This window comes from Squalius cephalus, assembly GCF_949319135.1.
Source record: "Squalius cephalus genome assembly, chromosome: 22".
In the NCBI taxonomy this organism is placed as follows: Eukaryota; Metazoa; Chordata; class Actinopteri; order Cypriniformes; family Leuciscidae; genus Squalius; species Squalius cephalus.
In genome coordinates this window covers 21,442,927-21,456,952 of record NC_137143.1, presented here as the reverse complement: position 1 = coordinate 21,456,952, position 14,026 = coordinate 21,442,927, and the positions used below count along the sequence as shown (strand labels likewise).

Sequence of the window (14,026 nt, the reverse complement as noted above, 5' to 3'; positions counted from 1 at the left end):
CTGAGTCTCGAGACACTATGGTCTCATAGGCTGCTCCATCTCCTCCATCTCCCCAAGAGCGGATCTCCAAAACCACATAATCATTGTCCTTGGGTAACGGCAGATTGATGGAGGTCTTGCTTTTCTCCAGTATCTTCAAGACAGACTGCCCTTCATGCTTGTAAAGGACCTACATAAATAATTTAGTATCAATCTGTACTAAAAAAAAACATTTTTTTGAGAATGAAATTCTTAAGATAGCCATGTAGTATTTCAAGTCAAGTCAAATTTATTTGTATAGCCCTTTACACATTTACACTTTACACTATAAACATTGTTTTAAAGCAGCTTGACAGAAAATCATGATGTTATTGTTTATAATATCTTAATATCTTCATGCCTTGAGCTTGGCAAAAATATAGTTTACATTTTGGGACGATACAAGCAATCAAGCTGTTTAGATTGGCTAAATAGTATATATCGCCTTACTCAAGTATAGTGTATGTATGCGGATAAAGTTGGATAGACTTATATGTCCAACGTTATATAAAGATCTTTATATATTTCCCAATTGTAAAAAGCTATGAAACATATTGTAAGCATTTCCCATTTTTGTTTTACATATTGAATTGGCTTGAATTGGCTATTATTGAAAGTCATAACAAGAAATTCATCTGCAAATAAAGAGAAAAGTTATATTTACAGGTGATTTTCTGATAGAAGTTACATTAATGAAGTATATCCTAATGTAGAGTTTCCCAAGCAGTGAATATGCCAATGTATTGTATGTTTTGGTTAATTTTAAGTTGAAATTTCCAAAGTGTATGTACTTGGCAGATGCTTGTATCCAAAGTGACTTTTAAGGTATATATTTGATCAGTTTCTGGGAATCTGTATATGTTCTCTTGATAGCCATCTTGACAAAAGATGACCTCAATCCTATAGCAGATCAGATATGAGATATACACAACTGGTTTAAATGTTTATTCACCGTTAAAGGGCACAGAGGGTTGGTGGTCTGGTTTTCCATAATATACGACTCGTGTTCTCTTCTCACAATACATTAGGCCTTACCTCAGAGGTATGAAATGATACAATATCCCACCTTTGATTGAAATTACTGAATCTGATCAAATATTCTGAAGACATACAGAGGCAGACAGATGAACCGATACAAACATGTACGCAACAAACAGATAGCTGTAGTGCCGGTGGCACCGTGTGTCACTTACTTTGTAACCCAGAACAGCAGACTCATTGTCCATGGATTTAACATGATCCCACCTCACAGTAACCCAAGAACCAGCAACCTTCCATGCGACTTTACCTGGAGGGCGGTTGGGGGCTAGAAATGAAGATACAAGCAAAAGTAAGTCCACTGGCTTTCACACCATTCTCAGTGACAAAGTGACAAAAACTCGCAATTGTGAGATAAAAAGTCACAATTATATTTGAAAATGTTTTGTTCTGTAGCGGAAACAAGCTTCCATGGTTTTGAGTCAACTGCAAAGATGGCAACTTACAGAATGAAAAATGAAGAAAACTCAAAATATCACGACAATGTGATGCAACAAGAACTTTTACTTCTCTCAACTTTTCCACCATTAAGCTACTAGCTTATGCAATTTGGACATGAATCAACCTTTGTTGTTCCTGAAACAACATTCTTATCAACCACTGCCCTCTGATTTAAAGGGTACCCTGTAGGCATTTTATTCATGAGCGATTTAAAGTCATGGGTCAAGGTTGAATTACAGTTGAATTTAAAATTTAGCAAATCGAATCAATGTTGATATCATAACGTTGTTTCAATGTCTTATTTTTTTTGTTCAGATCTTTAATTTCAGCGTTGACTTTCTAAGTATTTTGTTAACCTATTTACAACATTTAGTATTAAACATTCTTTTAATGTTGTTTCAACATACTATCAATGTTAAAACACCAACTGAGAGTCTTTCAATCACATTTCGAAGCTGGAGTTTCGGTCATTTGCCAGCTAGGTAGCGTTTGGGTGGAGATTGTTAGGAAAAATGTTCCAGAAGTCTCCAGAAACATGTTCTACTCATGTAAATCACATTTTAGCTAGGCTACCAATGCTCCCCGAGCCTGAAAATGAGGTCTTACGAGGTTTCTTGGTGATGACAGTGGTTCTTGGGGAGGGTGGGCCAGTGCCTGCACTGTTGTAGGCCAATACGGTGACGTGATAAAGAGTGTTAGGCCTCAAACCCGTGACTCGTGCCACGTTCTCCAGCCCTGCAGTTCTCACCCGGTCCGCAGCTGCCTCACGTTCATGTTGTCGCCAGTAACGAATCTGTAACCAGTAACGAATCTGTGTGAAAAGCTTATTTATACTGAAAATGCAAACTCTGTCCTCAAAAATAACAAATAATGGATTCATATTTTGCTCCTGAAAGATGCACAATTATGAAGATTAATGTTATGTATTAGACGGTTCAATTAAATATAAGCTGCAAAAATACCCTTTGATACCAGTGAATTTCAAAGCACGGTTTTATCTAAAAGGAGGCGTCTTATCTAAATAATGTTCTTAATGTTCCTTGATCTGATCGGGACGTGGTGTTCATAAAAAGGAGCTAATGAGATAGCAGCACCTCGAATAGTTGCTCGTTCAACGGGCAAAGCTCACATATCCTGACGTGCCAGGTGGCCAACAATGACACACAATGGTCACCAAAACATCCATCAACTCCGTCATGCTATATATGTTTATCTATCCACATAAAAATACAAAAAGAGATGTTACAGATATTAAAAGAATGGGTCTGTACTGACCTCATAACCCCGAAGAACTCCATTAATGTTCAGATGTTGAATGGGGTCCCAAGACACTTGAATCTCAAAAGCTGTCAGAGCAGTGGCATTAATCCTTCGTGGGGACACAGTAGGTTCTAAGGAAGATCAGAAAACATAAAACAGTAAAGTGATAATATTATACATTTGTTCATCATTTAATCTTTTTAGACTGGTAAATTTTTTTATGTCAAATAACACACGAGTTGCACGTTTTGATGTTGGTTACAATATAATTTGCACTGTCTGTTAATTCATTAATAGTAATTCATTACACTATGACACGTGCATAAAATAATCTGATAATCTTAAAATATCGAAAGAATATGCAGAGCAGTTTGGTGTATTTTCAATTTTTTACTGTTATTATCAATTCTTGGGTTGCTAACTTTCATTACCTCAGTATCTGAACACAAAACTGGCATGTGTAAATGTGAGTGATTGTGTGTCATCTGTATGACATCGCAGAAATTCTGGGCAAGAAATGATTGCAACACTGTTTCAAATTCTGAAAGTTACAATATGCATTCATAGCACAATAAACTCACATAGTGTAATAAATTATCTCAGATGACAGAGGAAAATTTTATCATTATATGACCTTTTTAGACGTTTCTATGAGACATTTCTCCATTATCTCCATTGTCTGCCCTCTAGTGATTAAGCAATGTCTAAGCAATCAGAATATAATGAATATTGCACAAAACATAATCCTTTATAGTATTTCTCTCACCCTCTTCTGCAGTGTGTACTACGGCAATCTGGCTGAAGGGACCTTCTCCTTTCTTGTTGTAGGCCTTGATTCTGACCTCAAAAGGGCAGTAGGCTGACAGACTCTCATTGCTGTAAACATATCGTGATGACTCCACGTGTGGAACCCTCACCACCGTCCATGTCGGCATGCCTTGCTTTCTGAACGCCAGGATATAACCAAAGCCATCTCCATTCTGATACTCCCTGACCATGGGCTGTAATTCATACCAGAGGAAATAGTTTTTTTATGTAATAGAAGGTGAGGGTTGAGTAATAAAGACACATTGATTGAAGGTATAAATCAAATATTATATGCAATTAGAGCAACAGAGGTCCGTGGGACTTACAGTCCATGTAATGATAAGTTCATTACGATTTCCTCCACCTCCACCAAGTCCGCTGGGTGCCACAGTTGGTGCTGCAAGACAAATAATAACCCACATATACAGAGGAAAGAATACCCTACAATCTACCAACCATATTTATATGTGAAACCTCACTAATATTTTATGTCATTTTGGTTCTAATTCAGTTAAATTGTTGTGTAACACCAACAAATTTGTAATGGTTCTGACCTGCTTGCTTGGTTCGGACAGGCTGGGAGGGCATGCTTGGTTCTCCACTTCCCAGGATGTTGCTAGCAATGACCTGGAACTCATAATCCATCCAGGGTCGAAGATCTATCACATGTGCAGATTCAGCATTTCCTTCTATGTTTGCAGGGTCTGGAGGAACCATTAGCACACAATGACAGGCAAACATCATCAGGATTACATCATGCTATAATACAAATACATTTCTCAAACTGGCATTCTGGATGGCTTTTGTCAAATAGCCCCGGGGGTTGTTATTAATATAATGTTAATAAGTTGTAATGAATATAATGTTATTATTATAAAAACTTGGGTTACACTTTATTTTAAGATGTCATTGTTACAGTGTAATTATACATTTAAGTACTGAGTAATATTAATTAACTACAAGTACTTACTATAGTGATAGGGTAGGATCAGGATTTGGTTGAGGGTTAGTTGCATTAAATTATGCACAATTTACTGTTATTATGGTAAGTACATGTAAGATATGTAACAAGGACACTGTAAAATAAAGTGATACAAAAACTTGCTTATGTGTAATTTAAATGTAAGTAGCTTTAATATCATAGTAATGTACCAACTTGGGTTTCCTGTACAGTTTACAGCATTAGTTAAAATATTTTCTTTCTTTTTTTGTTCATGAGAAAATTTGCCATGTACTGTGTCGATACATCCCCAATTAATCAATATTGAATCAAAATCGGAATTGAAGTGAATAACTTGCGAATTGAAATCTAATTGAATGGTGAAATTAGCCCTGCCAAAAACAAAATCAACATATTTTTTATGAGATATTGTAATATTATAGTTTAATGAAATATTTGAAATATATCATAAATTAAAAAATAAATATTATAATATATTATTAATATTCCAAAATATTCCAATATCTAAAATGTTCATGCTGAGAATGCAAGATTGCAAAGTTGATTGACAGATTTGATTATATCATTTGCAATGCTTTATGCAAGTGAGGGACTGTGAACAGTTTGGGGTTATAAACAAAACAAACAAAAAATCTAAAAAGTTTGAGAAATCCTGCTCTAATAAACAAATGTATTCATAATTCACAACATATGTTTGATTAAAAGCATCCTTGTAAAAAATAATTATGCAAAAATGTTCATTCTAACATTATGCAGCTGTTGTGTTTGCACGACACCTAAAGGACTCGTAACCTCACCTGTCCTCATCCTCTTCCAGTCGTGAGTCTGTGAGGAGCGGCCCAGGATGATATACTTGCCAATGGGACTGTGGTTGTCATATCCACGGCTCCATCTCAACTCAACCGATGTGTCGTTGACACTAGTCACCACTAAACCTCCAGGAGGTCCTGGTGGGCCTATAAAGAGAGAAACATTCAGCTTTGCCAGAGAATCTACAACAGTTTTGTCATACATTCATGTTCATACACACACAGTAAAAACATTATCAAAGCAGTGTAGTTGGGGTTGCTTTAAAAATAATCAGCATCAAACAGGCTTATGGAAACCAAACCTCCAGGATATAGATCTGCTAAATTTATATTTCATGACTCTACGTTTCATCAATTCTCACAGGGCTGAGTGCCGAGAGTTGTCTGGCTAAAAACGATCAAGCTGAGGTAAAACACAAGAATGAGTTTTAGTAAGGTCTCTGTCACTGCTCAGCCAGCTGGAAGCCCTCACCCCTTACGACTAGCTTGGCCGAGGACACCGCGCTGTCCACCACCGTCTGGGCCGTGCAGGTGTATGTGCCGGCATGACTGAGCTGTCCGTTCACAATCACCAGGTCACCGATCGTCTCTTTCTGTATAGAGACAGTGAAAAGAAGTCAACTTTATTAAAAAAGGAGTATTTGCCCACTTTCACTTCATAAAACCATTTATTATATATTTTTTATTAAATGCCTAAATCGTTGAGGCTTCAGATTTGGATTTTAAAATGTATCATGTCTAAAAGGGATTTACTTTGAAGTGAATCCTATTAAAGCTAATCTCAGAGTGTGAGAGGAGCCTGCTGCTATTGGAATACAAATTCAGATGGTTTTACTATTCTTTCTCATTTTAAATATTAAGAACATAAATAGATTTTTACATTTTATGAAGAAGTGGTATTTGCTTGCATGTTAGAGTGTAACAGCTATGTGGTTACTAAAGTGCTCTAAGTTGTTTTTAGCATGTTGCTATGCTATTTCTATGGCACAGCAAAGTGTTAAGTCTCTATGATACTCCCTAGATATAGCTTGGGTTAAGTTTATGGGATTTGTTGTTATATTATCATCTTCAAGCCAATGCTCACCCCCTCCATGCGCCGATAGTGTCCATTTGATTCCTCTAGGTCCAACAGAACTCCATTGAGGGACCAGGTGAAGGTGAGGTCCATAGTAGGGTCATGTGATGCATGGCATTGCAGAGAGACATTTTCACCCTGATTAATGTCAGCATTAGAGGGTGCTAGAGTGATTTTTGTGGCATCTGTTTGACAGAACAAGATGAAAAACATATTTATACACTGAAAGCATTTGAGTCCACAATAAAATGCTGATGAGTACTGAAAATTAGCATTTTAGAGGTTTGCATGCAGATCAATTGCCGAAAATGCACTCAGGCTTGATATCGAGACATAACAGAAGATATGTGCACAATGAATATGCAGGCAGACAGATGATAAAAGTGTTTACTTGGAGCTAGGCTAAAAAGTCTAGGTGTGTCAAGAAAAGTACAGATTTTTCTTAACCGTAAATTACCTTTCCGAAATAACAAAACACTGTTTGTGGGTTTTATGTGATATTACACATTTCCAAGAGAAATCTGTGCAAAACAGATAACCTGAGACCTTTAAAATAGGTAAACCAAAGAAATAAGGTATTGTTACCTCTGACAGACAGGTGTCCTGTGCTGTTGGCCTTGCCAAGGTAGTTTTCTGCAAAGCAGGTGTACTTCCCCTCATCGGCACGACTGATGTTGAATATCCACAGAAGCCCGTCTGGAGTGACTGTTATCCTGGACAGAGTTCATGGTCTTTCTGACATCACTGTACTCAAAGCATCTTCAAACAAACTCACAAAGTAATTTTTTTCTGTGTCAAAACCAAAATATATTGAGTTCGAAACATTTAGGAGGTCTTTGAAACACTTAATTATTACTGGATTACCTAGTACTATTGGTCAGTAGCTCTGTGCCACGGCTCCAGAAGAGAGTGGGTTTGGGAGCCGCCCGAGGTTTACACTCCAATTTAACCTGTCCACCACGGGCAGCAGGAACCAGCTTACGCACTGGATTTAACCTGAAGTCCGGAGCCTGGACTGAAATAGTGTGACAGGACGGGGCAGGAAGGGACATGGGTAACCATTGAGAGGATTTAAACACAGATCATATTATTACTGGGGTTCAGGCATGACTGGGTTGGCAGAAGGGGATCTGAAGTGCATTAAGGTAGATAACAAGAGAAACATGTTCATGTTTATGGAATAATATTCTGATTTGTTTTCATGTTGCAATTCAGTTGTGCTCACCTTGAACTCTGAGCTCAGCATTTGAGTAAATGGTGCCATGTTTGTTTTCGCCCACACACTGATACATCCCGGAATCCTCCAGGGCAAGGTTACTGATCCTCAGTCGCCCATTATTCACTTCCACACGGTCCTGCACACAGGTACGAGTACGATTGTGTAAGAGACATGATGCACATGCATATTAACGCCAGCAGAGGGCCACACAACATACCTCTTGTCAATTTACCTACGGCTAAAGAAAGATAATGAGCAGGTTATTCACTGTCACATCTCACTGCCTTCAAGACATGAAGAGTTTTCTAGAAAATGAGTTAACATATATCAGTCTGAGTCTTGACAGCAAGAGGTTCTGTTCAATTCTGATAACACGCACACTGTTAGATGACGATCCAGCTAAAGTGTGTGTGTGTGTGTGTGTGTGTGTGTGTGTGTGTGTGTGTGTGTGTGTATGGCTGACCTGTGTGATGAGGGGCTGTCCGTTACGGAACCAGCGAATGGTGGGTCTTGGTTTGCCCGCAGCGGCACAGCTCCACTGCAGTTCTGAACTGATTTCCACCTCAGAGTCACTCATGACCTGAAGCCACTCAGGCTGGGCTGGAGAGCGAGAACACACACAAACCAGCAGATTAACACACATCAGTCCACTAATTAGATAAAGTTTTCAATTAATTGCTTATACACCAGTGAATCATTTTAGCATTATTTATATACTACTATCATATCATTTCTAAATATTTTGGGTTAGCTTTTACTTCATTTCATTTTAGTACAACCCCATTTTTTAGAAAACATTTTGTAAAATTAAATAAAATCAAGATTCAGTGATTTGTTAATTCTCTTTAACCTTTAACTAACTTAAGTAAAAAGAAAAGATTTATAGAGTTTTCACTGACCTTAATTATATTTTGTAAATATAAACACATTTTGATGGTTTCAACACACTCCAAAAAAGTTGGGACAGAGGCAAAATAAAAGTGAAAAGATTATGGAATGTCCAAGTTAAACTGTTTTTGCATGAGAAACTGCCATGCTACGGTGTTAAATATAGCCACATGGGCTCTGGAGTACTTTGAAAAACTGTTGTCACTTAACACAGTCTACCGCTGCATCAAGAATTGCAACTTGAATCTGTTATGCAAGAAGAAAGCTATACATCTGTTCTAGAGATGCTGCTAAATGCTCTGGGACCGAGCTCATCTCAGATGGTCCAAAACACAGTGGAAATGTGTGCTGTGGTCAGATGAGTCCCCATTTCAGCTTGGTTTTGGGGAAAACGGGCATTGTCAGTTAGTCCCACTTAGTCCCAAAGACGAAATGGACCATCTAGAGTTTCATCAGCGACAGGTGCAAAAGCAAACATCTGTCATGGTATGAGGGTGCATCAGTGCAAACAGCATGGGTGACTTGCATTTGTGTGGAGGTACCACTGACGTGGAGGTGTATATTGGGATTGTACAGAGACGTATACTGCCATCAAGATGACATCTTTCCTGGGAAGCAAGCCTGCAGTCCAGATCTGTCTCTTATTGAAAATGTATGGCCCATAATGACAAGGAGAAACAGACAATGACGATCACAGACTGTTGAACAGCTGTCTTGTATCAGGAGAGATTGGGCAAAAAACTTCAACAATCAGTGACCTTAATTCCCAAGCGATTTAAAAGTGCAATCAAAAGGAAAGAAGATGACACATTGGTAAACATGCCTCTGTCCCAACATTTTTGGAGTGTGTTGCCATCTTGGTCAGTAAAACACTGGAAATCTTTTCTTTGTACATTTGTCAGTTAGATAAAGTTTAAAGAGAATTAACAAATCACAGATTCTTGATGTTATTGCATTTTACAAAATGTCCCAACTTTTCTGGAAATGGGGTTGTAATTTTGTAAAATTGATTTGCTAATTTTTATTTGTTTGTTTTTATGTTTCAATTTAGCTTTAATATTTTAGTTAAGTTTTAGTTTTATTAATTTATTTCTTTTTAGAAATTAAACAATTTGTTTCAGTTAATTGCCAAGGCAACATTTCTAATTTATAATTATATTAATTTTCTAATATTTTTTTCAGTTTAAAGTGCCTCTATTATGCTTTTTCGGATATTACCTTTCATGTAGTTTGTAATATAGCTGTCTGTGAATGTAAAAGGTCTGCAAAGTTTCAAAGCGCATGATAATTCCAGTCTCACTTCCTGCACGGACCTATGTAGGTTTGAAACAAATTAGCATGGTCTATGGTTTTCATTGGCTGCCCGTAAACAACGTCTACTTTGACCCTCAAACACTGTAGTTGTAGCTGAAGCCTGGTGGAGTTGGGTTTGTGTTGTTGACATGTCAAAAATACACAGTTTTCTGTAAACCTATTGCAGGAGACCGCCAAAGAAAATTAGGAACATTTAAAATTGCAATTGGGGCACTTTAAGTTTTTCATCTAATAATTACATTTTATTTTATTTCAATGAAAATAATTTTTAATTGTTTTAATTAACAATAACAACACTGTTATACACAACGTTTTATGTCACATCAAACATCTACTAAAGTTAACGAGAGGAAAGGATATTTATATAAGTCTAGTTCTGACATCATGCCTACCTTGCACAGTAACGCGTCCCTGATGTGTCTCACGACCCTCTGAGTTGTAAACCTCACACTCATACATGCCCTCGTCATCAAAATTCAGATCAGGAATAATTAGAATGGGTCTTTCCGCACTTGCTCCGACCTTAGGGGGTAAAATCCCATCCACCTTCCTCCAGCGGATTTTAGGAATGGGACTAAGGGAGGAAAGTAAAGAGCAAACAAGATGATGTTAGAGAAAAAAGTTACATTTTTATAGCTGACTGAGTTATGGATTATGTTTAACCGACGCAGCAGTGATCTCCGAAGGGAAGTGGGAAGCTAAAGGGGACTTACTTGCCATAGGCAAAGCATTCAAGCTGTGCAGTTTGTCCTGATAATGCATATGTCTCAGCAGGAAAACGCACTCGGATATTTGGGGCGGCTTTCCTTGGATTTGCTGTAGAACCAAGGAAAAAAAAACAAGATAAGAGGGTTTTTTTACAGCTTGTTTCTCGTTTCAGAGGGAAATACAGATCTTAGTTTGAACTAACCATCAGGGTAAACAGTGAGCTGGACAGCTTTGCTGAAGATGCTCTTGGTGCTGATGTCCATATTGATGGTGGTGAAGCAGAAATAGTTGCCTGTGTCATTGGCTCTAGCATTAGCAAGGTATAAGTTACCAGTCACCTGAGAAACAAACCATCTGCCCGCCTCTGGCTGGATGAAGTTGGGGAACTCATTGATGAACCAGCGGTAGGACAAAGCTTGATGGAAGCAAATGGATGCAAGATGTAACATATTTGATGAAATAAATAGACTGACCAGGATAAATAGTACAGAGTGAAAGGTTTTGCTAACTGATAGTGTATGTGTGTACCTGGGTAATGAGCTGGTGGCTGGCAGGCAAGAAAGGTTCCCATACCCTCATGGACCGTCTGAGGGCTTCTGCTTTCAGGGGGGAAATCATGGAGATCTAAAAAACACACATTTATCAGCAGCGGTAGTGTGCAATTTCATCTAGTGCTGCTTTTATTCAGAATGGTCTAATTTTCACACTTGGACAACAATAATGGTTTGAGTTGTACTCACAGCCAAATTTGAGGTTAGCCATACGGCTAACTATAGTGCCACAGCGGTTGATAGCAAGACACTGGTATGACCCACCATCTCGCCCATTCTGGGGATTATTGATCACAAGGTTTCCTGCGACCTGTGTGTAGTGCGAATCCTCAACAAATGCTATTTCAGTGCCGTTCACACGCCACCTGTGAGAAATCACATACAAGATCTAAATTCAATAGCCAGAAGACTGTCAAAAAGTGGATAATCAATGATTTATTTAATTTTGGCAAACAAGTAGTACATTTTGGGGACAGCATACATAATGGTTTTTTTTTTTTTCTTAATCAGAATTTTAGCATTTTTTAATGAGTTTTATTTTTTCATTTTAACCTCCTAAAAATAGGGAGGTTTTTAAATACTTGAGAAGCAAACTTGTATATTGAGACATGTTTTCAGAGAACATATCAAGATCAGGCTTATTTTTCATAAAAAAATTCCAATGTTATATTTTCCAAAAATATTTTCTACAATGTCTGTGTAAAAGGGTAGGTCATACTAATGAAGTAAAGGCCTTGTTTTGTTCAATAAGGTGTAAGTGACAAAAATCTGATCTGAGTACCGGTAAATAGCAGCAGGGCTGGCGCGAGCCTGGCAGCTCAGGGTCACCTTGCCTTCTGGCATCCCCTCAGGGTAAATCAGACTATATGGCTGCTCCTCAAACACCGGCCCACTGTCGTGACCCGACACACACACATCCCCACCTACAAAAAAACGTGCACACAAACAGTCTGAGAGAAACATTTCACAAAAAAAATGCTTTTTAGTCAAACAAAACTTTATATATCACAAAATATCAAATTTGAGTCAAGATTGTAGTGTTAATGGCCTTTTAACATAATGATGTTTGAACCAACAACCTTCTGGTTCTATCCCCGGATGATTAACTATTAAAAGCACTCTAAATAAAAGTCAAGGGTATAGTAAAATATCCTTGAGAGTAATGTATATCAAGTAGTTTTGTCATGCTCAGGTCTTTTGTTCTGCCTTCTTTGTCAGCTATTGTACTGTGCCAAACAGACAGATACAGGGGGGCTGTGCGTGCCTAACAACTCCAGTGTATTTGCACTCAGAGTGGGAATGTTCTCCACCAGGGGAAAGTCAGCAGGGGATTCAAGCTGTCAGATATAATTGCATGCACTCAGATATTTTGACAGAACAAGAGAAACAAGGGAGTTTGAAGACATACAGTAAAGTCTCCAGGTTGCCATGAACGCATCTGATGCATTATGAATTGGATAAAGAATGAGTTTGGATTATTTGGGACCACATTTGTCTCAGTATGCGGATTTGGGTTTGGAATTTGACTTTTTTTTTTTACTCTTAAATAAATGGGTGTTTGTTATGGATTTGGGACTGTGTGTTTTCGAATAAACCACATTTTTAAGAAAACTTTCTCTGAAACAAATCTTATCTTAAGGATTTGAAGGATTTTAAAACAGCAATCTTAAAACAAGACAAAAATACTTTTAATAGATTTTAATAGATTACAATTTTTCTTTCAGTGACTGTGTGTGCGCTTAGATTTATAAATTTGTCATTTAAAATTTAAATTTAAAAATTTTAAATTCATTGGAGATCTACATGTGTGTATATGTATGCATGCATGTGTGTGTTCAAATGAGTGTGTGTATGCAGTTCTGGTGAGACCTAGAGGAATCTAGGGCAATAAGAGAGAGGCAGAGTAGGAGAGATGAGTTGAGAAGGGGAACCGGCTCCCCGGGAGGTTTTCTGCGCTGAGATAACAGTGAAATTCAGTGGTGTGTTGGCTGCTTCCAGTAATGGGAATAAACAGATCCAAACTGCCACTTAAGTTTTTTTACACTGTCTGTTAAGTCTCTCAACAGATCATCACAGTCTCTTTGTGTAGTTACTTCTGTGTAATAGACTAGAACACAGTAATTATTTGTTAGCCAATTCAATCTGAATGCCTGCGATTAAACATCTGTACATTGGATCTCAGCATTATTTATATGAGAATAAGTGTGTTGGTGTATATTCTCAAATTATTTGTTCCTTTCCATGCCCATTACACAGTTTTGATGTTTACACTGACAATTTCTATTTCAAATAAATTCAATTTTTTTTTTACACTTTCTATTCAAAGGATCATGAAAAAAAATCCACAAAAATATTAAGCAGCACAAATGTTTTCGACATTGATAATAAATGTTTCTTGAGCACCAAATCAGCGCATTAGAATGATTTCTGATGGATCATGTGACTGGAGTAATGACTGCTGAAAATTCAGCTTCGCCATCACAGGAATAAATTACTATTTAAAATATATTAAAATAGAAAACAGTTACTTTAAGGGGTTAGTTCCTCATTTTGTTCCAAACCCGTAAGACTTTCATTCAATGGAATACAAATAAAGATATTTTTAATAAAATCGGAGAGATATCTGTCCCTCCATTGACAGCAACGCAACTACCACTATGATGCTTAAAAACTTCATAAAGAGATCGTAAAACAATATGAATTGAGCGGTTTAGTCCAAATTTTCTGAAGAGACACGATCGCATTGATTGAATGGTCACTTATGTTGGTCAGACGGCGGTTCCTGGCCACAATTTTCTGCAAAATGGACCACATTTTACGCCTGTGAGACTAGGACAACTTTAACTAGAGTGCCGTTTGCCAAGTTAATAGCATTATGGACAGAACCACATTTTTATCAATGTTTAATGGGGCCAGGATTACTTTAGCTGACAAAAA

The 14,026-nt window shown here is 37.5% G+C and overlaps 1 protein-coding gene across 1 annotated transcript in view; it reads right to left on the bottom strand.

Annotated features, from left to right (window-relative positions):
* The window catches only part of cntn2 (contactin 2), a 29,181-nt gene that overhangs the window by 2,326 nt on the left and 12,829 nt on the right, over positions 1–14,026 (bottom strand). The window contains exons 3-22 of the mRNA XM_079857163.1: positions 11,871–12,012; positions 11,279–11,454; positions 11,067–11,162; positions 10,741–10,953; positions 10,544–10,646; positions 10,223–10,404; positions 8,092–8,228; positions 7,635–7,764; positions 7,274–7,424; positions 6,995–7,122; positions 6,419–6,594; positions 5,807–5,927; positions 5,323–5,481; positions 4,119–4,268; positions 3,891–3,961; positions 3,524–3,758; positions 2,773–2,888; positions 2,104–2,290; positions 1,212–1,324; positions 1–169 (exon numbers count right to left, since the gene is read on the bottom strand). Of these exons, the coding sequence (XP_079713289.1) occupies positions 1–169; positions 1,212–1,324; positions 2,104–2,290; positions 2,773–2,888; positions 3,524–3,758; positions 3,891–3,961; positions 4,119–4,268; positions 5,323–5,481; positions 5,807–5,927; positions 6,419–6,594; positions 6,995–7,122; positions 7,274–7,424; positions 7,635–7,764; positions 8,092–8,228; positions 10,223–10,404; positions 10,544–10,646; positions 10,741–10,953; positions 11,067–11,162; positions 11,279–11,454; positions 11,871–12,012 (2,955 nt within the window). The remainder of the gene's footprint in view (positions 170–1,211; positions 1,325–2,103; positions 2,291–2,772; positions 2,889–3,523; positions 3,759–3,890; positions 3,962–4,118; positions 4,269–5,322; positions 5,482–5,806; positions 5,928–6,418; positions 6,595–6,994; positions 7,123–7,273; positions 7,425–7,634; positions 7,765–8,091; positions 8,229–10,222; positions 10,405–10,543; positions 10,647–10,740; positions 10,954–11,066; positions 11,163–11,278; positions 11,455–11,870; positions 12,013–14,026) is intronic.